General features: G+C 40.8%; 1 protein-coding gene across 4 annotated transcripts in view; it reads left to right on the forward strand.

The window, feature by feature from the left end:
* Nucleotides 1-26,403, forward strand: part of STN1 (STN1 subunit of CST complex) — a 47,612-nt gene extending 21,209 nt beyond the window's left edge. Inside the window, exons 1-10 of one of the 4 annotated variants that reach the window (XM_001512193.6) lie at nucleotides 2,749-3,049; nucleotides 3,430-3,633; nucleotides 5,127-5,222; nucleotides 10,102-10,170; nucleotides 13,201-13,368; nucleotides 14,223-14,346; nucleotides 15,632-15,803; nucleotides 19,059-19,181; nucleotides 20,509-20,581; nucleotides 26,043-26,403. In XM_001512193.6, coding sequence (XP_001512243.1) covers nucleotides 3,504-3,633; nucleotides 5,127-5,222; nucleotides 10,102-10,170; nucleotides 13,201-13,368; nucleotides 14,223-14,346; nucleotides 15,632-15,803; nucleotides 19,059-19,181; nucleotides 20,509-20,581; nucleotides 26,043-26,200 — 1,113 coding nt within the window. In that variant the 5' untranslated portion in view covers nucleotides 2,749-3,049; nucleotides 3,430-3,503 and the 3' untranslated portion in view covers nucleotides 26,201-26,403. Of the gene's footprint in view, nucleotides 1-2,748; nucleotides 3,050-3,429; nucleotides 3,634-3,737; nucleotides 3,814-4,398; nucleotides 4,487-5,126; nucleotides 5,223-10,101; nucleotides 10,171-13,200; nucleotides 13,369-14,222; nucleotides 14,347-15,631; nucleotides 15,804-19,058; nucleotides 19,182-20,508; nucleotides 20,582-26,042 lie in introns of those variants that run through there. The other 3 variants (XM_007667651.4, XM_039914381.1, XM_039914382.1) reach the window with 3 other exon arrangements.
* The last annotated feature ends 997 nt before the right edge of the window (nucleotides 26,404-27,400 follow it).

Below are 27,400 nucleotides of genomic sequence, written 5' to 3' on the forward strand. Positions count from 1 at the left end.
GACATGGGTTCTAATGCTCGCTTTGCGGCTTGTCTGCTGGGTGATCTTGGACAAGTCACTTAACTTCTCTGTGCCTCAGTTATCTCATTTGTACAATGGGGATAAAATACCAGTTCTCCCTCTTCTATTCTGTCCTTGTCCAGTATAATTGTATCTCTCCCAGAGCTCTGGGAGAGAGTTTAGTATAGTCCTCGCCACATATTAAGTGCAAGTGCTTCACAAACTTCACAAGTCACTCAACTTCTCTGTGCCTGTTACCTCATCTGTAAAAGGGGGATTAATACCAGGACATGGACTGTATCTCACTTGATTGACTTGTATCAACCCCAGCAATTACTATAGTGCCAGGGACATCATCAGCACTTAACAAGTCCAAATCACTATTATAATTAATTCCAAACCCAGAAGGATTTGAAGGACAAAGTTGTAGTTTTCCCAGATTGCCTTTCCTTACTGAGGCTTGAGATAACAGGAGGTTTGCTCCTCTTGCTTCTCCTCTCTGATTTCTTCTTCCTGCTGTCACTCACCCACTTTCTATTCTCCCTAGTATTTCTTGAATCTTTTTCCCTTTGCCTCTGCTTCTCATCTGACTTCAACAAGTACTTCTTGATTTTATAAACTCTCATATCAAAGATTCCCTGCATTTCAAATATCTGCTTGCTTTACCCAAGGGCTCAGTTCAGTGATCTGCACACAGTAAGCACTCAATAAATACGATTGAATGAATAAATCTTCCCTGCTCCCAACCCTCAAAATAAATTCACTGAATTAAAGGCAGTAAATCAGAGAAATAGCATTTCCAGGAGTGAATGCAAGAACATTCCCTCTACATATATGAGTTTATGTTCGACTCCAGTCTGTATTAGCAGATCCCAGGTTGGTTTTTTATGATTTGTTTTCCCATTTTGATTTTTTTTTGGTACCATGAAGTAAGTCAGATGCCCAAGAGCCCAAATAAAGGTCATGTTCTTCCAACTTTATAATATTCTCCCAAGTGCGTAATACAGTACCCTGAATCAGTAGTGACTTAATAAAAATACTATTATTCCTACTCACTTTTGCACTTAACCAGGCCAGGGATGTATTAAGCATTTTGGGGGAAAGGCCCTGAGGTCTCCTTGTTTCTTGGTATGTTTACTTAATTTGAACTGCAATTCACACTTCTTTAGAGGATATTTGTTTCCTCATTCTTCTTGTCCAGTGGACTTTGAAAATAGACATTGTGCTGTGCAGTGTAATATACTACTCTCAAAGCATTATCACATCAAGACTACACTGGGGACTTTAGCACTCTATAAGAACTGAAGTGACCAAGGATGCTTCACTGGCAAATTTGGGAAAGAACAGCAGAGTGACTGAAGTTGTGTCTTTATTTTATAGTACCATCATCAGTGAAGTTGAGAAGTCGTGTTATCCGAGGCTAGTCATCTCTATAAAAAAATAGTCTCCAAAAAAATCCCAACAAAAACAAAAAAACAAAAACAAATAACAAAGAACAATATCCGGGAACTTGGAAAATGGCCAACGAACCCACCCAGAACCAGATTAATTATATTCCAACAGATATGAAGAGAACTGTGTTCATGACTCATAAAAGGCATCAGTAGCACCAGTTCAGACCACCGGATGTTGTAATGAAAGATAAAAATTGTTGCAGCCCCGAAAGTGCAAACGAAAAGAGCTCCTAAGCCAACGCAGAGGGGCCAATTAAGGAAGCAGTATTTGCAAACAGTGATGCACACTGAGCCTCCAGTAAAGGGGCCCAATATCACACTTCGCAACTAAATGGAGCTTTCTAGTCTCTCCGGGAAATCAATATCCCCTCGTAGATTCTTCTGCCAGGGAGGAAATAGGAAAATTCACAAAAGGAAGGGAAAGCAAAAGAATAAGAGAAACATAACTGGTGCCAGAGGCTGGCATTGAGAGTCTCTCGATGAGCCCCCTGGGTATGAGGAAATGGATGCCCAGGACTGACTGGATTTGGGATTTAAGATCCTAAAGGATTTAGGCGGAGTGCCGTTAAGGAGAGATGGGGTTCCTGGAACTGGTGCTCATTTTCCTCCTCCCCTCCCACCAGCATGTCTCCAGAGGCCTGAGCCAGGGTCCCAGGCCTCAGAGGGATTTGCTGGGGGGAAGAAAAGTGGTCCTTTTCATACAGTGCAAGAGTCAGAGGACCTGGGTTTATCATTATTATATTTATTATTTTATTAATGATGTGATTATGATTCTATGTATCTTGATACCCTTGATGCCCGTCTGCATCAATAAATAGCAATTTATTGCTATTGTTCTTGTCTGTCCGTCTCCCCCGATTAGACTGTAAGCCCGTCCAAGGGCAGGGACTGTATCTGTTACCGATTTGTCCATTCCAAGCGCTTAGTACAGTGGTCTGCACATAGTAAGCGCTCAGTAAATACTACTGAATGAATGCCTGCTTGTTTTGTTTTCTGTCTCCCCCTTCTACACTGTGAGCCCGTTGTTGGGTAGGGACTGTCCCTCCCTGCTGCCGAACTGTACGTCCCAAGCGCTCAGTACAGTGCCCTGCCCTCAGTCAGCGCTCAATAAATAGGCTCGAATGAACGACCGATGAAATCCGAGTCTAGCAAAGGTTGAATTGCTCGGGAAAAGGGGAGGAGCGGAGTCTCAGCGGCCTGATCGGGCTCGGAGGGACTGCGCGTGCGCGGAGGCGGCCCTGGAGGAGGAGCGGGAGCGGCCTGTCAATCAGGGAGCGGTCGCCATAGCGACGGCCCCTTCGGCCTCCCAGGCCGCCGCTGCTGCCGGGGCCTTGCCAGGGACTCTGTAGTGGCCGCCCTTCCACCCCCTCCTCCTCCCCCTCTTCTTCGTCTTTCTCTTCTCTCCACCTTCTCCCTCCATTTGCCTGGAAAAGCCAGAGGCCCAGGGGCAGGGCATCCTCCAGCCTCGGCTCCCCGACACAACAGCCAGGGCGGGCACGGCCTGTGCCCAGAGAGGCTGGAAACCGAGCCACGCCCGATCCCCAAAGAGCCGTCCAAGCGTGTAACTAAAGGGGTAAAGAAAGTCAAGTGCACAGGTTAGCAAGAAGGAAAGCCAGCATTTAGCCCCTGGCTTAACGTGGGACCCTGGGCAGCCCCAACCGGGACGAGCTTTTGCTGCTCCAGCGACACGTTTTGCGGGGTTGGGGAAACACCACTTTGCGAGGTTGTTTGCTGAGAAGGATTTTCACTTCGAAATTGCACCGCAGTTTGAGCTGAGGCTAACTGTGAGCCCGTCGTTGGGCAGGGATTGTCTCTGTTGCTGAATTGGCCAAGCGCTCAGTACAGTGCTCTGCACATAGCGCTCAATAAATACAATTGAATGAATGAAATTCTACCCATTGCTAACCCAAGTTGGTGGTCTCATTCTCTACTAAAATTTCTCTTATGCATTTTGTCTTTTGTCTTACGACAACAGATTATTGTCAGATAATCCCCCTCGGTGACTGTGGGTGATGGAGGGTTAACTGGAATTAGTATTTTAGTGTCCAAATGCAGCCTGAGGCCAGAAAATACGAAGAGACACCTTCCATCTTCTGGGGTTTGGATCCTGTATTTTTAGCATTTGCAAAATTGTACATAAGAGACATCCTGAATATAAAAGAGTCCAAGCAAGTGCCAGGTATGTATCTTGTTAGCAGAGTTGGCCCAATGGGGTCTTAACCCGTCTTCAAGTATTATAACTCATCTCTCAATCTGGAGAAACATGTTCCTGGTGCCTAGATACTTCAGATAGAGGAAATGTTTCGAAACATACGCGGGATCTTTGCTTACGGAAATAACTGCGGTACTATTGAGACATGTAAAGTATTTTACATTTAATTTTGAAATCAATTAAGCGTTCTCTTTTTAAAAGATGTTTTTAGAACTAAGAATTGTTCTGGTGATTAAGAAAGAATGGGACAATTTACTATTTTCTAGTGTAATCAGATTAGTATTCTTATTTTGTTACCTTTTGCTCCTTTCTTTTTCTTTAAGCTTATTTCATTTGGCACAATTGGTATCCAAAACTTTGAACCCTAATGAGAGGAGAATTTAAGCATTTTGTATTTTTATTTTTGACGTTTAAATAAAAATAGGGTTGAAGAGTTTTTTGTACTCTTCACTGAACCTTTCTTTCATTATTGCTTTGGAATTATTGTTGAAAGTTTTATTTTGCTTGTTTCCTTTAATAATTTTTGTTGTTTCCTTTTGGAATGTACACATCCTTAGATTCTATTCTTAGAATAAGTATAGATCTTTGTTTAACAGCAGGTCAGCAACTGGATCTGTTGGGTGTCAGCTGTGTGGCGAACATTGCATTATGTGGGGAACATAGAAGTAAAAAGTGTAGTCACAACTGGAAGAGTCATTCTAGATACTTAAAGAAGGGTCACGAGTGATGTTACAAACCTGGTGGGCTAGCCAGAGTCCAGATGATTGATCCATTTCACCTCTGCATTTAAATGGATTCTATTAATTTGAACGTATACACGGTATAACAGAGAGTTATGGTCTGAAGTATTTTCTCTTTAAAAACAAAGTGGTAGGCGTAGCCTGTGAATCAGCAAGAAAATTGACACCGTGCTTCCAGTAGACTATTCTGTAGTTTTAGAGGAGGTAGAAACCACACTAGTCTAGACATTGGAAACAAAACACAGACAAAACATGTTAAAGGATCTTTTGAACTATCTTATGCTTGACCCTGGAGGGATGGACTGATAATATACCCTTCTTTACTATAGAAGCATACAAATATTGAGAAAAATACTGGATGAGATGTGAAACTGACAGTTGTTCTTTTGATTTTCCTCAACCCTATAAAATGTCTGTTTTGTCAGACTTAATCTTGTTATATTCAGAGTACCCATATCCAATTTCAAGATGAACACTTGATTTCCCAAATTAAGTATATAATCTAAAGGTAATTAAGTGACTTTAAATTTGTACCCCACTGTAGACCCTATAGGCCCTCAATAAATACTTGCTGAGTATAAGATGGGTGTTTCCATATTTCTGATTTAAGCATAGAGTAAATAATTTTCTACCACATTTATCCCACATCAACTCTATAATAGTTGGTGCAGAAAGCATATAAAAGTTTTGGTGCCTACCCTCATTTTTTTTCTTTTGTAGGCATATTTTTATATAATGGACATCCAATTAAGCAGGTGGACATTTTAGGAACTGTAATTGGAATGAAAGAGCGAGAAGCTTTTTTTATCTATGGAGGTAAGAACAACTTTGGGTATTTTGATGTTTCAGTTTTCTCAATAATCTCATAACGTGTTTTCACTACATGTTTTAAGTAGAAAGCAGCGTGGGTGTTAGGGGACTGCTTCTCCAACAACACTTGTCTGGATGACACGTGATAAGATGTCGGAAGAAGCAGTTGTGTTTATGGGCACCCGTGGGTGCTCAGATACTTTTGTGTGACTGACATATGAAGGAAACAGATATCTTCACCAAAAGAAGAAATTTTCTCTCACATCCTCACTCTTTTGGGGCCCCAGAGGTTTTTCCACGGCTCCTCATTTATTTTTAATTTTTACTTTGGAATAGACTGTTGGGTAATCGTTTGTACTGGCTGCTTCATGATTCATAATACTCCAGAAGTCTATTCATGTTTTGGGTGCGTGTTCCCATCCAGTGGGACCAAATGTGCTAGCCTGACTGTGTTTCCGCTTGACTCATTGTGAGAAAGCAGGATATAATTGGTCCTGATCCTTTAGCAATGGACATTTTCCTGCAGCTGGGATCATATTAAAGCACTCTCTTTCTATCTGACTTAATTTCATTTTTCATAGTAAATTACCCAGGAAAGGCCCTTAGCATCTGTTTCTTAGTTTATCTGGTTTTCATGTCAACGTGTCCTTTCCTTGCCCTGACCAATTTATCTGTGTGACATTCAGCTTGACCCCAGACCCAATGTCAGACCCATTATAGCCCTGTCACACAACTGGAAGGTGGCATATGGGGAATACTGTATTGACAGCTGAAATTAGGCTTTCTTTTCACTATTTTAAAAGTCAGCATTTGAGATTTTGGATGGATCTATTGCCATAGCAGCAGTCTGAGAGAAAAATTTCTCCCTGTACTGTGGAAAATGAGTGAAATGTTAAAGTGTTTGGAGATGAAAATAACTTTCTCGATTATGATCCCCTGCTGCTTCTTTGAATCAAGCTCTCCTCTTTATACAGCACACAATTTTCCGGTTAGCTTCCAGGCTACCTGCCAAGGGGCCTCTCCCTACTCTTTCTTCAGCTTTGGTGTGCCTTGTTCACGGAAAGCTGTGCTTGGGCAGTTCCCTGCTCATACTGTGTGACTTGCCTCACAGCTAAAAACAGAAACTAGATCGGCTGCCCATGGAGGAACTGATGTTGCATCACCTGGAGAGAGCATCCAGTTACTTAGCAATGAGTCCCTTTCAGCAGTCCATTTCAGCAGTGACTCCCTTAAGTCCAGTCAATGTCTATGCCCTCTCTGGAACTCTGAAAACACTTTCAAATAAGGTTTAAAAATCGAGGAAATAAATGAGGTCTGTGTGTTAAAAGTCAGACTTCTTCCTGCTTCGAGGCACTAACTGATCACCAGTTAAGGAGAAGAGGAAATTTTCCTTCCTGTTGTGTATTATCTAGTTATCCAGATGCCTAATAGTACTGAATTATTTTTTTAAAGCCCATCAAATATTGCTGTTGGAGACTGGGTATTAGACTAGCCAAAGGGCAGATATTTCTGATTTCTAATTGTAGGATTGACAGTGGTCTCCCTTTGGCTTGAACAATTTGAAAAAAAACCTCATTTGTTAGAGTATTTTCAGCAATCTCACAAAGAGTTTTAAACAAATTAAGAGTTTTAAACATAAATAAATTCTTTGAATTTACATTGGGCCTCCCCATACTTACTTGGCATTAAATTTCTACATAGGTTTAACCTGATTCTTTTCTAAGATGGTCCTTATTTTCATGTTGAGTCGAATATGTATGAGGGCAGCATGGCCTAGTGGCAAGAGCAAGGGCTTGGGAGTCATAGGATGTGGGTTCTAATCTTGCCTCCGCTACTTGTCAGCTGTGTGACCTTGGGCAAGTCATTTAACTTCTTGGTGCCTCAGTTACCTCATCTGTAGAATGGGGATTAAAACTGTAAGCCACCCGTGGAACAACCTGATTACCTTGCATCTACCCCAGTGCTTAGAACAGTGCTTGGCACATAGTAAGTGCTTAACAAATATTATTATTATTCTCATGTAAATAAAACTTTGTGCTTTTTTAATGGTTTATATCTAGGAATTGGAAGTACTTTCCCAGTGTTACATTGATAATTGTCAAGGCATCTCTTTGTGATAGGAAGGAAGAAAATATATTATCCCAATTTACCAAAAGAAGATTCTGAATCAGAAAGATTTTTAGCTGTTACTCAGGGGTCTCTCATAAATCCCTGGATTCCATAAATCATAAATCACCGTCAGAGCTCCAAGAAATGGAACTGAAATCTCCAGACTCAGTCAAGTATTCAAATCATAAGGTGGTGTATCTTTTAGTAGTGCTACCTAATTTTAGAGTAGGAGATAAATATCAATGCTAGTATCATTTCTTTTAATAGGCCCTTGTCATTGTCAAAATCCTGCTGGTTTTCCCTATATAATATTTCCAGAAACCACCCTTTCCTCTCCACCCTTTTGGGCACCTCCCTGATTCAAGCTGTCGTCATCTTCTGCCTTCAACATTTGCTGCTATGCAGGTCTTCCAGTTTACATTTTCTCTGCACTGAAGTCAGTCCTCCATTCTGCTACCCCAGTCATCTTTCTACGGTGTTACTCAAAAAGCACAATTTCTCTGTTAAGCACCCTCTTTCCCCATTTTCCCCCACCATGGTTACCGATTTCTCTCCTGATCAAACCAAACCTCCTGACCACTGTCCCCAGCTGTCTCCTCACATGGCACTTCTCTTCACCCATTGCAGCCCAGCTCATGTTCACTCCTCCCAAGCCAACCTTCTTAATATACCTCACTATCTTTGACCCATTGCTCATGCCCTTTCCTGGTCTGGAAATATCTTCCCCTTCAAAACTTCCAGACCGCGACCCTCCCCGCCTTCAAAGCCCTTCTGAAAACTCATCTCCAGTCGGCATTCTCCAACTTACTGCTATTTTCATAGGCCTTGTTTTCTCAACAACCACAGTAGCATAAACACAGTTCTGCCGTAGAATGTGTTTTTGGTACATGTTTTGGAGAGACCGGTTCTGAGGAATTAGGGCACATTCTTTGGATGGTCACATCTGGGTACAGAGTAAGGCAGGGTTGGAAGAAATAGTTTTGAGCCTGTGCACAGTATCAGAATTAGCACCAGTGACTACCTCCACGCCCACTTTTAAATTGTAACCTGCATTTACCTCGCCCACCTCTTAGCCTTTGCGTGTGCTGTTTTTTCAGCCTAGAACACCCTTTCTGACCAGATCCCCACACCTCAGCCCTCCCCACTCTCAAAGCCATCCTAAAATCCCACCTCTTCCAAGAAGCCTTCTGCAGCTAATTATCTATATCCCTGTGGTATCAACCCAACCACCATCTCTTGCTGTTTTGGGATCATGTCGACCAAATGTATTGTACTCTTCAAAAACTCAGTGCAGTGTTCTGGACAAATTAAGCCTTCAATAATCGATTGAATGCTTTGATTGTGTCTAGTTATACATTTGTGTGTTTGTTCAATTGAATTGAAATTCAACTTATTCTGATTTCACTGTTTCTAAATGTTTCGAAGTTTGTCTCCCCATTAGAGCGTAAATCTCTGTAGGTAGGGAATATGTCCCACATTTGGTATTTCTTTCAAAGTTTGTAAAAAATAAAATAAATGGTGGTATTTGTTAAGCGCTTACTATGTGCAAAGCACTGTTCTAAGCGCTGAGGGATACAAGGTGATCAGGTAGTCCCACACGGGGCTCACAGTTTTTAATCCCCATTTTACAGAAGAGGTAATTGAGGCACAGAGAAGTTAAGTGACTTGCCCAAAGTCACACAGCTGGCAAGCGGCAGAGCCGGGATTAGAACCCACAACCTCTGACTCCCAAGCTCTTTCCACCGAGCCACGCTGCTTCTCTAATGTATTACGCACTAAATAAATACAATATCTAGTACTATTAATTACTAATACTACTGTAATGCCAGTTTTCTGTAACATGAGGTATCTCAGGGACCCAACTCCCACATTAGAAGAGAACTAACAGTGTTTCAATTTATTTATTCCATTAATGTTGTCTTGTTTTGTATATTAATTTTCTCCATATTTTTGCACTGTCATTTTATCGGCTGTTCTTCCTGCCTCTTTGGTATATGTACAATGTGTATGTGTCTGCCTTCTCCATTGGATTGTGACATCCTTGACCGGTAGGGGGGAACTAGGGCTTTCATTTTTACTCTACTTCCTGATAAAGCACCTAGGACTGTGCTTTGAATAAAGTAGGTGCTCAGTCAATACTAGTAATAAATGATTCTCATTTCAGTTCACAATTTTGACAAGTTGAGAATCTGGAGTTATTCTGCTTTCTTAGGGCATCCTTTCTGCGGCAAGAGTAATAATTGAAACAAAATCATTGTGAAAGTTCGAAGGAATTTAGTAAGATCCTGAGCATGGCAAGTGGATGCAGTATAAAGCTGGCTGAAGTGCTACCCATTTTCTAGGAGTCCACAAAGTGCTTGTTGATAATGACGACTAACTTAAATAGACCTAATTCTTTTCCCAGGACTTGAAAACGAAAATGAAAAACATGCACGTGGCCTTATAAGTATGCAAAAAAAGTAAATATTTTAATGTTGCTTCTCAAGGGCAAAGACCAGGTCTTTTACTTCTGCTGTATTGTTCCCAAGGGTCTAGAGTAGAGCTTACCCTACAGCAGTGACTCAGTAAACACTGCTGAAGATTTTGATGATAATGCATTATATTTGCCAATGAGATTATTAAATGCAGAAATAATTTAAAAATAAAAATGGAAATATTTTCAAGATGTGTGAGCATTTTCAAGTGTATTTCAGTACATAAAAGATCACTTTAAAGTGGACTTGTCATTAGGGTCAAGCTATTTGCCTCTTGATTTTTGAATTTTTTGTTTTTGCAGTGGATGACAGCACAGGGGTTATAAACTGTATCTGCTGGAAAAATGAAAGAGATTCCAAAACCTCTCCAGGTACTGTAATATTGCATTTTACAGATAAGACCATGCATATTTTTTATTCAGTAAGGGGCTAGCTCATTAGGCCGAATTTTCAGGTCCTTAAAAGTATGAGTTATGTTGGTAGATTCTACATGAGCGATTCTCTGTGAAGCACCCCGAATCATTGACTGCTGGGAAAACTGACCCTCCAGTGATCTAGTAGTGTTCTTGTTCATTTTTTTCTCCCTGGCTCACATCCCACAGTATATTCAGCAGTGCCTTCAGACAGCTCTCTGAGATGTCTGCAGTAAAATCCATTTCTTCCTGTTAATCTAAATGGCAGTGTTTTAGCACTGTCCTGTAGCGGTTCCCATGAGACTTCTTCCTCCGATTTAAAATGGAACCTCGTCATTTGGGTGAATAAACTTTTAAAATCATATTTGAATAGTTGCAATGTCCAGGGTTTCAGGAAGCACATTTTCCAACTGACATCACTATCGAGAGACTCAAAAATATTCAGCGAAATATAACAAATTCTTTGATTTGTGCTTAGGTGGTATGTTGGCCTTTTGGGAGCCATACGTGAAAGGGGTATTAGATGGAAAACAACTTAAAAATTAGTGTTTTGAAAATATGAGTAGTAGCTCTTTGAATTAAATTATGTGGGCAGGAACTGTGTTTTCTCCATTCAGAAAAATGCTAAGTAGATGAGTGTGCTCGGTAAATATTTGTTGCTGTTGATGAATTGTATTAATATCTCAGTTTAACAGAATTAATCACTGGTATTTATTCAGCACTTACTGTGGGCAGAGAACCATACTAAGTGCTTGGGAAAGTCAGTACAATAGAGTTGGTAGGCAATCCCTGCCCACAAGGATCTTACAGTTTACGGGGGAAGACAGACATTAAAATAAATTATGGTTAGGGGAAATAATGGAGTATAAGACTATGTACTTAAGGGTAGGAGGACTGGGATGAATATTAATGTCCTTAAGGGGTAGGACTTCTACTCAAATGCACTAAAAGAAGTTCTCCTAATATTTGGAGTAGCTTCATCTTTTACTTTTCAATTTGGCTTATTCCGATTTCCAGGGTTGGCCTGTACAAGTGCGGTTCTTTTAGAAATGTGTTTTCTGAAATCTTTGCTTTTAGTTTAAACAGTTGACTTCCCACTATCTTCATTATTCCTTTTCCAGAACGTGTTTTCAATCCAAAAATCAGATCATCATTCCAATCCTCTAATTTGATTGAAGAACACTAGAATAATTCAGGTTTATTTTAGACAGCAGAAGCTTTATATAAATATGGTCTAAGGGTTTCTCAGACTTTTACTTCCTGACCTCAACCACTTATTTTAGAATGTGACAAATCAAATTCAAAATCTGAGTTTGTGTCGGTTGGGATTTTTTTTTGTCAGGATTGCTTTATAAAAAGTAGTTCTTCTTAACTATATAGTTTCTTGCTTTTCCAGTCAAATTCCTCTTGTAGACAAGAATGATCTCTGAGAAATGTTGATTTCCTGAATAATTTCACTTAAAATCAGAAAGTGTATTAAAGGTAAAATGATGATTCTTCTAGCAGTGAAAGCATGCAGCTAATGGCTGTTTTTATTATAAATAATTTTAATAGTATAGAGAGGTGAAGTACAACATGAAAGTTTGTAAAGTATTCTTATGATACTATTGATTATTTCTAAAATTATCTGTAACTTCCAATTGTTCTCAAAATGTAATTATCCTTAGTCCAAAATGACTGTGTTGCACATGTCCTATGGATCTGTTTTTCAGAAAATGTCTTTACCTGACCTCTAAAATTGTTTGTGCAAGAGAGAACCTGAAAATACAATTCCTGTATAGGTGGCTTTTTGAATATTCCTACATTGTAGGGTATGTGTTTGGAGCAAAATTAAGAAAAAGACCCTTAGTATCAATTTTAAGAGAAGATAAAGTATGGGGTTAAAAGTGAAGTTATATTTCATTTGTCTTGTTATATTCATTAAGTTGCCCAGCTTGAGTTCTTTGCTTTTAGCAATTCAGTTTACCCTGTACTTGAAAGCTGAACTCTTCTGGCCCAAGCCAGTGTCAGCCTTACAATTTCAAAGGTGCTGTAGGAAGCACTCATCATCTGTAAATTCTGAATAATGCTATGAAATTAAGGTATAATTAAAAATTTAGAACTCAGTGTAAGTGCAAGAGTACTTGTCAACAACATCACAAGCAATGACTCCATTTAAATAATTTCACACTTCCTACGTAGCTCAGAGAAACTTGTGGGTATTAGTTTCAATATTTTTAGTATTGGGTACTTCTTAATTCTTAAACTGCAAGGATTCTGTGTGCATCCTGGACACTGAGAAATAGTATGAGCTATGCAAAAGCTATCACAAGGTTATAAGTAAATCTTCAGTTTCATTTATATTACTAGAAAAGAAAAAGAAAGGATATTGATTAGATTTGAAAATAAGCCAGATCGGGGCCTTTAAGAAGAACATTTAGAATCAGTTACATTTGGAAGGCATTTTTCATTATAATTATAATTAGGGCCCACCTGAGTCTTTAGAGATTTGAAGGACCCAGCTTGACCAAGTGGAAACAGCTCAAGATTGGGAGTTGAGACTTGGGTTTAAGTCGCAATCCTGGTATTGGCCTACTGTGTGTGTGATCCTGAGCAAGTCACATAACTTCTGGACCTCAGTTACCTCATTTTAAAAATGGGAGTAAATCAGCCTCTGTCCCACCGAGATTCACAGTCTATGTCCAATCTCAAAACACATATCTCTTAATATTGTCATTTTTATTATATTCATAGCTATTTAATTTTAGACACTTCCTCATTCAGATTTTTGGATGATCAGTAAAATATTACTGCCCGGTACTTTCATGAACTAAATGACAATTCTAGAAGTTGTTAAGCCCCCTTCGTTTTGGGATAACTGTTCATCATTTTACAGGTGAAAAAATATGGTACTGCAAGGTTAAGTTTGAATAACAAATTAACTTTTGTGGTGAAAAAAATTTTTGTGGAGTTAATGTGTTGTGCAATTCTCTGGTCTTCTCCAAACAGCTGGGACCCAACCATGTACTGTTAGTGGTCCATACCTAACTACACAACTTAAGAAGCTGCAAGAAGTTTTACGTCAGAAAACCCAACTGGAAATTGGAGATATTATCCGAATTAGAGGGCATATCCGCGTCTACCGAGATCAGCGAGAAGTTCAGGCGTCCACGTATTGTAAGCAAAGGACATTCCTGCCAAATCCATGTTTGCTTCGATCCTATTTAGTCAAAAACCTAGCTAGAGATAAGGATTTATTAAGGCTAGTTATGAACCTTTGGGTATATCACAGGATCTGTATTTGGTTAAATGATTTGTTTTAGCTTTTTTGCTATTTAGGAACAGGTAATGCAGAGGATGATCTTGATCACTGTTAGAGACCTTCACATCTGAAATTAACCTGTGTACTCAGCAGGTACTCAGAACAGAGTGCCGGTTCGGGTTGGGTATGGATGGGTAGTCTGCAGGTAGGGGTCAAGAACAGGTGCAAAATACAATACCTAAGCAGAACTACACTTTCGTCCTTAAGTTTTTTTGATCTTGACAGAAAATGAAATGTGTCTAGGAAGATAAAAACGTGTTACCACATTTTCCAGAATTCTGTACAGGAGCTTCCATTTCTTCATTTTATTTTATTTTTTAAAAATAGGTTGTTTATGGGAATGGCTGTACATGCATGTATTATTTTTTTCAATAGATGTAATGCTTTTAAATTTTTGTCAAAACCGCAATAGGCAAAAACAGAGTGTTCTTACTTGGCACAGTCAGTTGAATAGGCACATCCTAATCTATACCTTCTTTCTGTTACATTTGAATAGACTGTAACTAGCAGTGGCCTAGTGGAAAGAGCACGGGCCTGGGTTTTAATCCTGGCTCTGCCACTTTTCCTGCTGTGTGATGTGCTTACTGGGAGGGCCGTGGGGGAACGATGGAAGCCTTTGCATCTGGTGCGGTCCTATTGCGGTGCTTTGTAGAGTAGGCCTTCAGTAAACAGTGGTGATAGTATGATATTTTTTACCGTGTTCTGGTAGACAGAGTGAATGATCCAGTGTGGGATGTTCAGATCGCAAGAATGCTAGAGCTTCCAGATATCTATAGAAAAATTTACGACCAGCCTTTCCAAATCCCAGAGTTAATGAACGAGAAGGCACTGAGGTAAGTTAATGCCAGTCTCCATATGAAGCATAGCATTTCAATTCTGAATCAAATACCAAGCTGTTACACTGAGAATAAATATACAAGTCCTGTTGGGTTTTTGCCCCTCCCCATAATTCTATTCGTTTCTGCCATACCATCCCTGTTCTTAGCAAATCTTGTACGGTGAGCCGTCAGCTCCATGGAGAAAGAGGGCATTGCCTTCATGGAATTGGTGACCATCATAGGTTTTTGGGCAGGGCAGGGGAGGCAGCCAGCCCCAGTTAGCATGCTGCTTACCTTGAAGCCAGGCTGCCGGCTCCACGTTTCCCCCCCCCCCCCCGCCATTAGACAGTGGGCCCCGCACTCGTGGGGTTTCTGTCACACTGAGAAGGCTCCAGAGCCCACCTAGTTCCCTCCTGAACCTTCTGTCTCTAGGTCAATGAGTCCAGGTCAGAGGAGAGGGAGTGGAACGAGGCTGAAGTCAGTGCTGAGGAAGGGGACCTGAATCAGGAGGCGGATGTGGGAGAGAAAAAAGGCAGTTGATTCTTGGCAAGAGGTATGGCCGATATGGTGAACCCAGCCTGGGAGCCTATGAAGGGGCCCAAATACTAGCTCATGGCCTGAGTAAAGAGACCAGAGCTGCCACTGGTGGGGGTGACTCTGTGCCAAGTTTTTGTGGAGGAAGCTGGGATCAAATTGAAACTTTAAGCTGGAGTTGGCAGCTGTGGGAAGAGGCTACTTGAGGGGATGGAGTTGATTTAGGCTAGTAGTTGGGAGAGCAAACGCAGGCCAGGACCTAGGCAGCAGGGGGATTGAATTTGGGTCCAGTCGGTCTCAGGAAATTATCTGAGGTGAATTGCAGGCAGCTGGTGCAGCCTGAAGCTCTTAGAAATATTTATCCCTTTCATAATCAGTTTTTTTCTTACAACGGAGGTTTGGATTCTTATATTGGGTGCAGTTCTTTGAACCCTCACTTAAATGATCAAGTACTCCCTCTATTCAAGAATCAGAGAAACTTAAATTAATAATGTTGGTATTTGTTAAGCGCTTACTAGCTGCCGAGCACTGTTGGGAGGCAGCACTGATGAGGTTTTGCCACTTTTTGATTGGTTTCTAGATTGAGGTACTGATTCTTAGTCCCTTCCTGAATGTATTTTAGACACATTTGCTCAGATGAATTTTCTTAGTGGCATGCAAGCTTGCTTTCTGCTACACAGATTAATTTTGTTTTGTTTAAAAAATATCCAGGATGTTTTTTCAAGGTTTTCCCTTGATATCTTCTTCAAACTTTCTTCCTCAACAGCAATCCAAGTGCCCTGGACCTTCCCAGCCTAACTATTCTGCTGAGTGAAAAAGTGAAAGAGTTCCTTATTGAGCACAAAGTGCTGACCTTTTACCCACGGGAGCTGGAAACTGTGGACACTTTGATCTCCCTTGCTAATCAGCCTGTTATTCGTGGGATCTGCTCGGAACAGGTGAGTATAGCCATAAAACGAAATTTGATTGCCTGCCTCACAAATCCACAGGCATCCCAAAATATCCAGGAATATGTTACCTTTATTAATGCTCTTAATCCTTTTTTCAAGTTCTGATGTCAATTCATAAGTATGTTTGCAAGAACTGCTGAGAGGAGGGTCTAAAGGAAATTGATATTTCAAGAATGCTTTTGTAAATGGTAAATGGCAACATAAATAGATGAAGAAAATTCTACATGTAGGGCAGCAAGAAAGTCCCCATACAATTGCTTTTTTTTTATGGAAGCCCCTAACATCATCAGTGGTATTTATTTAGTACTTACTGTGTACAGAGCATTATACTAGTTGCTTAATTTATTGCCATATATTATTCTGGTGAGAGAGGTCAACTCAGAATCAATACCTTTCTAATTTACTGTATTCTGATTTCTAATCTGAAAGAATACAGATGTTACAGTCTTATCATTATACAATTTTGTACCTGAAGAAAAATTCATTTTAATATTGGACCTTTCATTTCCTGCTGCCGTTGAGCAGATGAAAGGGTTATAAAGAAATGTGATCATCCTTTAATTGGTTAACCGAGGCTAGCCAAGCAACATGATGGCCCAGTTTCGGAAAAAGCAATAAAATGATTAGCACAAATTGCAGTGGTATTGTTTCTCTGGCAGTTAAATTTTAGACTGAAAACTGTATATGTTTTCTGGATCTACCCAGTCCCCCAGCTAGAATAATACGGCTTACTGCGCTGAACCTACAGCCACTCTCTTCCCTTGTGGTTTCCTCTAGAGTTTGGCAACTTCGTCCGCGCTTCTCCTTTTCATCCTTTTAAATTATTTTTAGATGTGAGCATATCCATAAGACACTTGGAAGCAATATTTGTGGTGTTTGCCTTGAGTCTACAGTATTTTTATTCAGTTCAGGGAAATGGTAAATATTTGGGAAAGGAAGTGGCACATGCTGTTTATATTTACAGAATGCCTGTTTTGTTGAAGGCCCTCTTCCGTTCACTGTTGAAACTGGGTTTTTAGTCTCTCAGAAGTAGAGCTGTCTCTGCCAGGTGGCACTTCAAAAATCCTCTTTGAGAGCAGGAACCTTTTCTTTTCTATTGTTTGTACTGCCTCGGTATACTGTAAGTCCTTAGTAATTACTGATAAGAAAGTGATGGACTGGAATTTTGCTTACTGCTAGAAAAGCAGCCATTCAAGTTGCTTGCACTCTGCAGGCTTCTCTTCTGCCTCCCACAGCGTGGCTCAGTGGAAAGAGCACGGGCTTTGGAGTCAGGGCTCATGAGTTCGAATCCCAGCTCTGCCACTTGTCGGCTGTGTGACTGTGGGCAAGTCACTTAACTTCTCCGTGCCTCAGTTCCCTCATCTGTAAAATGGGGATTAAGACTGTGAGCCCCACGTGGGACAACCTGATTCCCCTATGTCTACCCCAGCGCTTAGAACAGTGCTCGGCACATAGTAAGCGCTTAACAAATACCAACATTATTATTAACTGTGGGCCCCTTAAGGCTCAGTTTTGGGTCCCCTTCTGTTCTCCGTCTGCACCCTTCCTTTGGAGAACTCATTTGCTCCCATGACTTCAACTACCATCTATACACAGATGATTCCCAATCTACCTTTCCAGCCTTGTCCTCTTCTTGGCCATGCAAACTAAACATTTTCAAAATAGAACTCCTCATCTTCCCACCCGAACTCTGTCCTCCCCCATCTTTCCCATCATTATTTTCTTCCCTGTCACACAAGCCAATAACCCTGGCATTATCCTTGACTCATCTCTCTCATTCAAGTCACATATTCAGTTTGTCACCAATTCCTGTCAGTTTTTCCTTCACACATCTCTAGACTCTGCCATTTTCTCTCTATCCAAGCTACTACTAAACTGAGCCAAGCACTTATGATATCCTGCTTTAGCTACTGTATCAGCCTCCTCACTGATCTCCCTGCATCCTGTCTCTCCCCGCTCCAGTCCTTACTTCAACCTGCTCCCTGGATCATTTTTCTAGAAAGAATGTACTACACTCCTGCCTGTTTACTTGTTTGTTGTTATATTCTGTTCCCCAGTCAAAACACAGCTGGCAGATGGCACTGCAAAAAAAAAAACCCTCACTATAATCAATTCTTTAAGTTGGTATTTATTAAGTGCTTACTATCTACCAAGCACTGTGCTAAGTACTGGGGTATATATAGTATATACTAGGTAATCAGGTTGGGCACAATCCCTGGTCCCACACAGGACTCATAATCTGCGAGGGAGGATGAGCAGGAAACATTTTAATTCCCATTTTACAAATTTGAAAACTGAGGACCATAAAAATAAAATGACTTGCCCAAGGTCACACACCAGACCAGTGATAGAGCTTAGACTAGGCCACACTACTCCCTTTCGCACAGGTTCTTGGTCCTGAAGTCTTCTATGGGAGCGAAGTTCTATTATTTTTGTGAGAAGACTCCCTCCATCATCATTTTGATCCTCTTTATGCTTCACTATGTACTTAAAAATGAGGATAAAATGTGTTGCCTACTTTACCGTTGTATTTCATGTAAAATTGTTTTTCATACGAAAGATCTCATAGCGCTTAGTACACAGTAAGCCAAGAAGCAGCGGGGCCTAGTGGATAGAGTACGGGCCTGAGAGTCAGAAGGACCTGGGTTCTAATTCTGGTTCTGCATTTGTCTGCTGCGTGGCCTTGGGCAGATCTTTAAACTTCTCTTGGCCTCAGTTACCTCATCTATGAAATGGGATTAAAACTGTGAGCCCCATGTGGGACATGGACTGTGTCCAACCTAATTAACTGATATAAGTTACTCCCGTGCTTAATACAGTGCTTGGCACATAGTAAGTGCTTAGCAAATACTGTTAAAAATACCATTGTTTGAAATACCATCATTACAGCTACAGTCTGCTGATGGCCTTCACTAATGTTTACAACATAATTTGAGTTCTTGGTGGTGGAAGGAGCAATTGATTTTCCTCCTAGCCTTAAGAACCAACAGAAATAAACTATTCCCAAGCAAAATTGCTTTTGTCACAACTAGGTTGCAAAACCATTGCAAAGGATATTTTGGCAGCCTTTCCTAAATATTGCTGTTGCCAGCCCTGGGAAAAGTGTATAATAAGTACCCAAGCCTCCTTGACTCATCAGCAAGCATTCCTGTAGGGTAACTTTAGCATCCAGTTGGTTAGGGACGTTGATTCTAAAGTTCACAAAGTAGGTTTTACAAATCATGAGGTTTTTGTGTTTTTCAGGTGGATTCTACAAATGGCTCCATTTCCAAATCACTCCACAGCATATTTAAGGAAGCTATACGGCTGCTGCAGGAAAGAGGAATAGTTTTCCAGAAATTAGACAGCCTGCATGACCTGTACTATGTAAGAGCCTCTTAACTTGATCCTCATTTAATAGAGCATCTTTCTAGTCTCACTCATCCTTAGCAGTGTCTGTAACTAATATAGAAAAAGGTCCCAGGTTGAAAGCGTGGCCCAGGTTGGGTGTTGATAGTTTGCTAATGGCAACTACTTTTGAATGAGATGTTCAGAGGCCAGTATCAAGCAGTGAAACATTTTAGGGGAGAATAACACTTATGGATCAGTCCTCGTTTAAAGGGATTTTAACTGCTACTGATTTCTCTCAGTGATTCCAGAATAGGTTTTTGGAAACATAGTTTAAATACCTGGAATTCAGCAATTTGCATTCCATTTAAGTACTGCAGTTGCCTTTGAGTACTTTCTTAAGGGAACACAGCAAATATTGAAGGAATGAACTTGAGGCACTTGGGGATGCAGTTGGAGAAGTTATTAGTTACTCAGAAACCCCTCAGCCCTCCCCTTGCTGTGATTTGTGTTTCTGGAAAGGCAACTCTTGCATTTAATAGTTGCCCTTATGGACTTTTCAGCAGATTGTCACCCAGCATCTTCTAGGGTTTGAAATCAGTTTTCCAGTCTCTCTTGTCTTATGCCGTCAAGTCGTTTCCTACCCTTAATGACTCCATGGACACATCTCTCTCAGAACGCCCCACCTCCACCTGCAATCGCTCTGGTAGTACATCCCTGAGTTTGCTTGGTAGAAATGTGGAAGCAGTTTACCATTGCCTCCTTCCACACAGTAAACTTGAGTCTCTGCCCTCGACTCTCTCCCGTGATGCTGCTGCCCAGCACAGGGGAGTTTTGACTTGTGGCAGATAGCCTTCCACTTGCAAGCCACTGCCCAGGCTTAGGAATGAAGTGGGTGTACCTCCGCTTGACTCTTCCCTCTTGTAGCTGAGACTGGTACTGTACTGGTGCGATCCTGAGAGGGTCCAATCTCTATCCCAGGAAAAAATAGCGAAGTGGGTGAATTAGACCAGGAATGGGTAGTGTATTCATCTCGGAGCCATTTCTCTTCTGAAATCAAGAGGAGCTTTGCTGAATGAATAACTGCAAATTGTTTTCTCCTTATCAGCAACATAGTACTCCCATCTAGGCCCTCAATGACTCGCTATAGCATGGATTCAAACTCTCATTCCAGACCTGATAGAGTCGTATGGCTCTAATATTTAAGTCCTCACAAAGCTAAGAAAATACATCTCAGACTTGATTGGCTCTCCTGGCCTTTCTTTGTTTTGTTGCTAGATTTTGTTTTTGAGGTTTAGAGATAATAAATCTCAGGTCACTTAAAAACTTGTCTTGAATCTCTTTCTCCACTTTATTCCCTGTATAGGTAACAGAACAAGATAAGGAATTACAGAAAAAGATCCTCAGTATCATTCAAGGAGATTGCCAGAAGCCAAAACGTAAGTTGTATAAATATAACAAAGGTATATTTATAAGTAGGGGATGTTAATCCCCTGGTCTGTCACTGCTCTCCCTTCCTTGGATTCACTGACCAAAGTTAAATGTCCTCTTGTACATAGCTGTAAATCAAGGAATAAAAATTGACTTGAGACTATGTTGCATACTGAAGCTTGTCAAAAGAATACATTTGCAGCTTGATAAGGGATAACCATTTCGACCACTGATGGTTTGAAAAATAATTTGTTTTAATAGAGTTAGGTCAGCCCCTAATGGTTAGTGGACTGAATTGCAGAAGAACCAGATCCCTCAGACGATTGGAATTATAGTATATTTATCAATCTTTTGTTTGAATTTGCTTATAAAATCAAATCTTTAAAACTTCTTAATGCAGTAATTCTGCCTTATTGAAGTTTCGATTAGGCTTTTGTAGGCAGTTTGCTTTGCTGGAGATATGGAGAGTATTAAACATGTAATCCTTATGGAGATGCTTGTTTTAGAAAGGACCATGATAGTGATTTTATGTCATTTTTATTTAATCGTATTCAAGAAGGCTAGTGAATGACAGCATTGAAAACTTTGGGGCAGGAATTCCCAAAGTGTGGGGTGACCAAAGTGTATCCTATAGGCCAAATGTAGCTCAGGATGGCACTTTGTGAGACCCACAGATGCTTATAAAAATGTAGTGATAGGATTTCTTGAGCTTAAATAGAAAAAAAGGTGTGGGTATCCCATGAAGATAGCCCAGTGGTGGGCCTGTATTTAAATGTGCATTTATTGCATGTGACAGTTGACCTGTTAATGAACCTTCTCCACCAAAATTTTGAGAACTCTAGCTTGGTGGGAGGCAGATGGGTTCTTAGAATAGCAAGGATGGGCAAATGATGTGGTTGTAGGGCTTAGTGTAGCGCCTTGTACAGTGTAAGAGCTCAAAAGATACCACTGATTGATTGAATTAGATTCTTTAGGCTCCACCCCACGTAGGATGTGTCTTCCCCACTAGTGCCATCTTTGAGAGCTCTCAGTAATGACTCAGAGGGAGCAGAAACCACTGAGTTCCTCACACAATGCCAGCCCTGCCTAGTAGCTTTTAAGAACAAATGAGATCACAGCCCAGGGTGGTATGAATGCAGCACTTAAAATAAGCTGCAAGTGATTTATTACTGAGACCTGAGTTATTTGGCTGCTTCATTCTGTGCTTGGTTAAATTTTTATTCACAATGGCAAGCAAATCATTGGAAGAGGTTCTTTGAGCTTAAGAAGAAAGCCCTAACTAGCTCTCTCTTAACCATTTTTGGTGGCTTGCAACTAAATTGATAATTTGATCACTAATAATCATGCACAGCTGCTACAAAAGCACTGGTGAAAAGCTGAATTCAACAGGAGAGAATAAACGATGCTGAACTTCTGAGATAGAGTTTTCCAGTCTATTCCTCTAGCTGTTTTAGGAACTTCTTTATGCCTTTTAATCAGGCATTTATTTTAATCTGTAATAGGATCAGGATTGATTGAAATAGGTCCAAGGCCTGGTAAAGCAAATGAAAGAAATTCACTCAGCTTTGCTTTCCAGAACAAAACAAAAGCTTATGACCTAAGGGATCATAAAAATTGCAGCTTTCATATCCACTTCTCACTGGCAGACTGACTACTGCTTTTGTGTAGATTATAGGTGCACCACCTCAGCCAATCAGACTCCAAATAAGAGTCTGGCTCTGAAGTCATAAACCAGTTCCTCGGAACTAATAAACCCTTGGTAAGCTGAATTCAGGAGTATGATTAACTGAGAACTCCTGTAAAACTCCTCTGGATTATGCTTAATGACAGTCTTAGGATCTGATGCTCCCTCACTCGGAACATAAAACTGCTTTGGCATTGATTGGTCTGTTTTATTTTTTATTGATGGATTGATTTGAAACATCCCCTTAAGCAAGTTACTTGGCAAGGTTTTGCCATACAATTGCAAATGGGAAATTAGTTTCACATTTGTATTAAACACTTAGAGGATCACTGCCAGTGTTTTTTCTAAAACCTTAATCACTAGACAGTAATTTTTTTTTTTGTGGAGCGTGCTGGGAATGGCTGGCCTCTGGTTTTCACTGAGACACAATGGGCCACCTCCTGGCTAATGAGAATTTCTGCAGTCAGGTCAGTGGGAACTTGATCAATGTAGGGAGTCAGGTTTCTACTGGGCTTAGGTAGGAATTCTGCCTTATTTGTGGGGAAAAATGGCAAATGCACTGGTTGGTTGGATGTTGAGCAGCAGCCTGGCCTAGTGGATAGAGCATGGGCCTGCGAGTCAGAGGACCTGGGTTCTAATCCCCCTTCTACCACTTGTCTGCTTTGTGACCTTGGGCAAGTCACCTAAGGTCTCTGTGCCTCAGTTCCCTCATATGCAAAATAAGGATTCATTACCTGTTCTCCCTCCTACTTAGACTGAGAGCTCCATGTAGAACCTGATTACCTTGTGTCTACCTCAGCGCTTAGGACAGTGCTTGACACATTGTCAGCACTTGACAAATACCATACTGTAATTATTATTTATTATGATTATTGAGACTGGGTTTAGATGTTATGTTGGACTAGTTGATTAAGTGCCCAACTTCTCCACAGCACACACTTTGCCTTTTAGTTTTACTATATGTTCCCAACTCCCTTTAAATATTGTTGCTGCTGAATGGAGGGGATTATAGGAATGTGGAAGTCCACTTTAGGTTGTGGATAGGGGAATATTGGGTACAGATGAACGATTTAGGTATTAACTTAGTAGGGGGAGTCTGGAAATGAGTTTTCTGAAAAGAACAGTACCGTCGAGGGTGAGTATTAAAATGGCCAGGATTAGACAGTGATGGCCTCCCTTCCAGTTAACTATCACCACTTTATCTACTTTAACCAAGGGCTTGGTACAGAGCTCTGCACACAGTAAGTGCTCAGTAAATACGATTGAATGAATGAATAACTTAATCACTTTTATGATGGGAGTCAGATGTCGGAGGGTGGCAGTTATGATGGGGAGAGGCAGGGGGAGAAAACCAACTTAGGGGAATTTGAGGGAGGAGAGGTAGAAAAGCTGTTGAGGAACCCAACCATGAGGAAGCCATCTGGGCTAGCCTTTCTGGCCCCCCTCTTGATCTGTGAGGCTTCTCTGGATCGGCATTCTCTCTTGCCATTTCAAGGAAGGGGGCATTCAGTGGGATGCAAGTTGATTGGTCAGAAACTCCTTGTGTGCATTCGCACCCTAAAAAGGAACAGGAGCTATTTCTGTGTATCACCTGTTGAAGAAGCCTAGCTAGGATTTAGGTACAGTGTGCTCTGAATATACCACCGGAGTCGGATTTCTGGCAAGAAGACCCTGCAAGAAAGGAGGATCCTTGGAATGCCCCCTTCACCTTCTCCTGCCAGTGTTTCACACACCCCTCCATGCTTCTCATCTCCAGGGGTCCTGTGGTGCCATTTCTGGCTATGTTTCTGATTGGTGACATTTGGGCAGAGCCCTGGAAACAGGCTCAACGTGTTCAGAGCAAGATGGAGACCCATCTGGTTACCCTCTGCACTTTTCCCAGCCCTTCTCCTGGCACCCTTGCCCTCCATGACCTTTGCCACCCAACAAGGTGGCAAGAACAGGGGAGACTGCTTGGAGCAAAGGAATGAGTGCATGAGGTTGAACGTATTCATTCAAATTTATTGAGTGCTTACTCTGTACAGAGACCTTTACTAAGTGCTTGAAATGTACAGTTCGGCAACAGATAGAGACAATCCTTGCCCAGCAACGGGCTCAGAGTCTAAAAGGGGGAGACAGACAACAAAACAAAACAAGTAGTCAGGCACCGATGCCATCAAGATAAATGGAATCATAGATATATACACATATGGCTTCCCACTGTTCTATACTTCTATTGGATAGGGGAGAGAAGAGGCTTTGTCCCCCACAATATATGTTTTAAAGAGTTATCTTTTAAAAATAGATATAAATCAATATGGAAATAGTAGGTTTAAAGAAATTAGGAGGCCCGCTAGGTGTCAGCATTTAACAGACTTTCGTTAGTGTGAAGAGTCACGGAAAAGAATTCATCCGGTATGGACTCAAATCGCAAATTTAGGATGGCTTGTTTTCAGGAATTAGATACAAATTTTAGAATCCTTCACTTCCTGCATCAGAGGTTTCAACTGTGGTTGACAATGACCCAGAGCCTCAGAATTCACAGTCTATCAGTGACTAAATTTATAGATAAGATTTAAAATCTACTTATGACCCCTAAACTTTGGTCTCCTAGGTCATTGGAGCAGAAACAGTTTGAATTACAGTGCAGCTTGTATTACTAAATCAATCAAAGTTCCTGCTTTGCCCTTCTACTTCAAAGAGATGAGCTTATACTTAGCGGTCAAACCAAATTCTGAACGGTAATTTAGCGTGACCACTACAGTTAGGAAGTTTACCCTTTCGGTCATGGATATTAATAGGCTTCTTGGTATTTCATTTAAAAGTTAGGTGTAAAATTCTAGACATTTAAGACTTATTGGCAATCTCAGCAAATAGACTGAAGGAATCGGAAAATCCCTTCTCTTCTCCCAAGGTATCTCCTCCAGATCAAAGTTAAATAAAGCTCACTAGAAGGAATTATGGAGGAAATCCTTCTTTCCTCTGTGTGTTCAGCAAAGTGGGTTTTTATGGCCTTATAACTATGTATTCTGATCCCATTAAATGTATTTTTAAAATATACCTTAATGGTATCAGAAATCTATTTGGGAAAAGAATTAGAGAGATGCAAAAACTCTATTAGTTTGGATAAGGAAGGACAAAGTAGAAGTTGTTGATGAATCAAAGTTGAAAGCTCCTAAAACGTCCTCTAAGTATTTTAGTTCCTTTTTTTTTCTTTTTACTCAAAAAAATCCTGCGATACCTTTGTCTTTTTCACTATCCTTTCCCCCAAGAAATGTATTTAAAATTTTCAAGTCAGTTAAAATGTTATCAGTTAGTTGCAGCTTCTGGTGCTTCCACTGGGAGCCTGTTCTTTCTATTGCTTTTGAGTGAAGATGGGCTGCTTTGGTTTCCTCTTTTTTCAGTTTGTCTTCAAAGATATTTTGAATTCCTTTACAGCCACCTACCCCTCAATGTTGTATATAATTCGTTAGGTAAGTAATTGACCCGCACTTTATATTTTGTAACAGAGGATGTATGGATAAATGGGTATTAAGGAAAACTGGACTCTTTAGGCAGAGGAACACTTTTAGTTAGGTGATGTTTTTTCATAACTTTGGGGAATTTATTTTTGTGGCTATTGATGATAACTCATCAATTGTCCTTCGACTGCACTGCCACTTAATCGAGGCTAAAGAAAGATTTCTACCGATGAGCCCGAGCTTTATCCAGATCCTTAAATGCTACCAGATTGGAGAAAAAGAGAATTCCTGGTTGGGTTTTCTTTGGATGTGTCCAAGTTTCACACACTGTTTCCCTCCTTGTAGATGCTGAAAGAGGCTGCCATTTCCTTCACATCTTAGCTTGTGTTCGCCAGAACTACAACCCTCATCTGAGTGAAGCTTCAGTTCGTCAAGTCCTGGACCTCTTGGAGAACAGGAGTGATGTAGTCAGCACTATGGAAGGATACTACACTGCTTTCTAAGGAGGATGGATTAAGAAGCTATGTATCCTCGTATATCCACCGACTGCCTTAAGAAGAAAGAAGAATGAAACCATGTGACTATTACTGTTCTGGGCATTAGTTATTATCAGTTAGTGTTGTATAAGTTTGTGTAATTGGAAATAAATTAAGCTCGTACCATTTGTTTGTAATAAACTAGGAAATTGCAGTGATCAAAAACATAATTTGGTCTTGATTGATCAATGGTATTTGAGTGCTTACCGTGCATAAAGTACATGAGGACTGCAAGTCTTTTGAATCCTTTAGGTCACGTGACTTATCCGAGCAGAAATGGAAGCAGAATCCTTTGAACTATTATAACAACTGACCTTCTGATTGTTCCTATTACACATCAGCTGTGGACCAAGAGGAACTAACAAGTTGGTGACTCCGTGCATGGTTCTCAGCAAGTGTCTCCCTGACCTAACAAATGCTAATGAATACCAAATTCATGAGGTTGGAATCAGTCAGTGGTATGCATTAAGTACTTACTGCAAGCAAAGCAGTGGCTTGAAGGCACTCAACCAGTTGTCTCCCTCCCACCTTACCTCACTTATTTTCCATCTCACAATCCTGCCCACACACTTGACTCCTCCGGCACCATTTTATTCACTGTACCTCAGTCTCGTCTATCTTGCTGCCGTCCCCTGGTCGTATCCTCCCTCTGGCATTGTAATCACTTCCCATTCATACATGACAGACAACCACTGTCCCCACAATCAAGGGCTTACCAAAATCCCATCTCCTTCAAGAGGCATTCCTCAACTAAGCACTCATTTCCCCTCCCTCCTCCCCTTTCTGTGTCACCACAATAGGATCCGTAATTTTGAAGGACTTGAGAGTCACCCCACCCTCAGCTCCACAGCACTTATATATAGAGCTGTAACTTATTTAAATGTCTCTCTTCCTTTCTAGACTGTAAACTTCTCATGGGCAGGGAACATATCTGCTAACTTTGTTGTTTTGAACTCTCCCAAACATTTAGACATTGCTCTGCACACAGTAAGTGGTCAGTATGTATTATTGCTCCCACTGCTGAGGCCTACTAAAGGAGCCTTCTGTTAAAACAGCCTCGCTCCATCTGTCTCGTTCCTGGTGATCTTTGGACGTATCCTTTCAGTGAATGTATTTTGAAATTTAAAAACCTTGTCGTACTGCGATTTCACTCATATTTATCTCATC

This window comes from Ornithorhynchus anatinus, chromosome 16 (assembly GCF_004115215.2).
Source record: "Ornithorhynchus anatinus isolate Pmale09 chromosome 16, mOrnAna1.pri.v4, whole genome shotgun sequence".
Lineage (NCBI taxonomy): Eukaryota > Metazoa > Chordata > Mammalia > Monotremata > Ornithorhynchidae > Ornithorhynchus > Ornithorhynchus anatinus.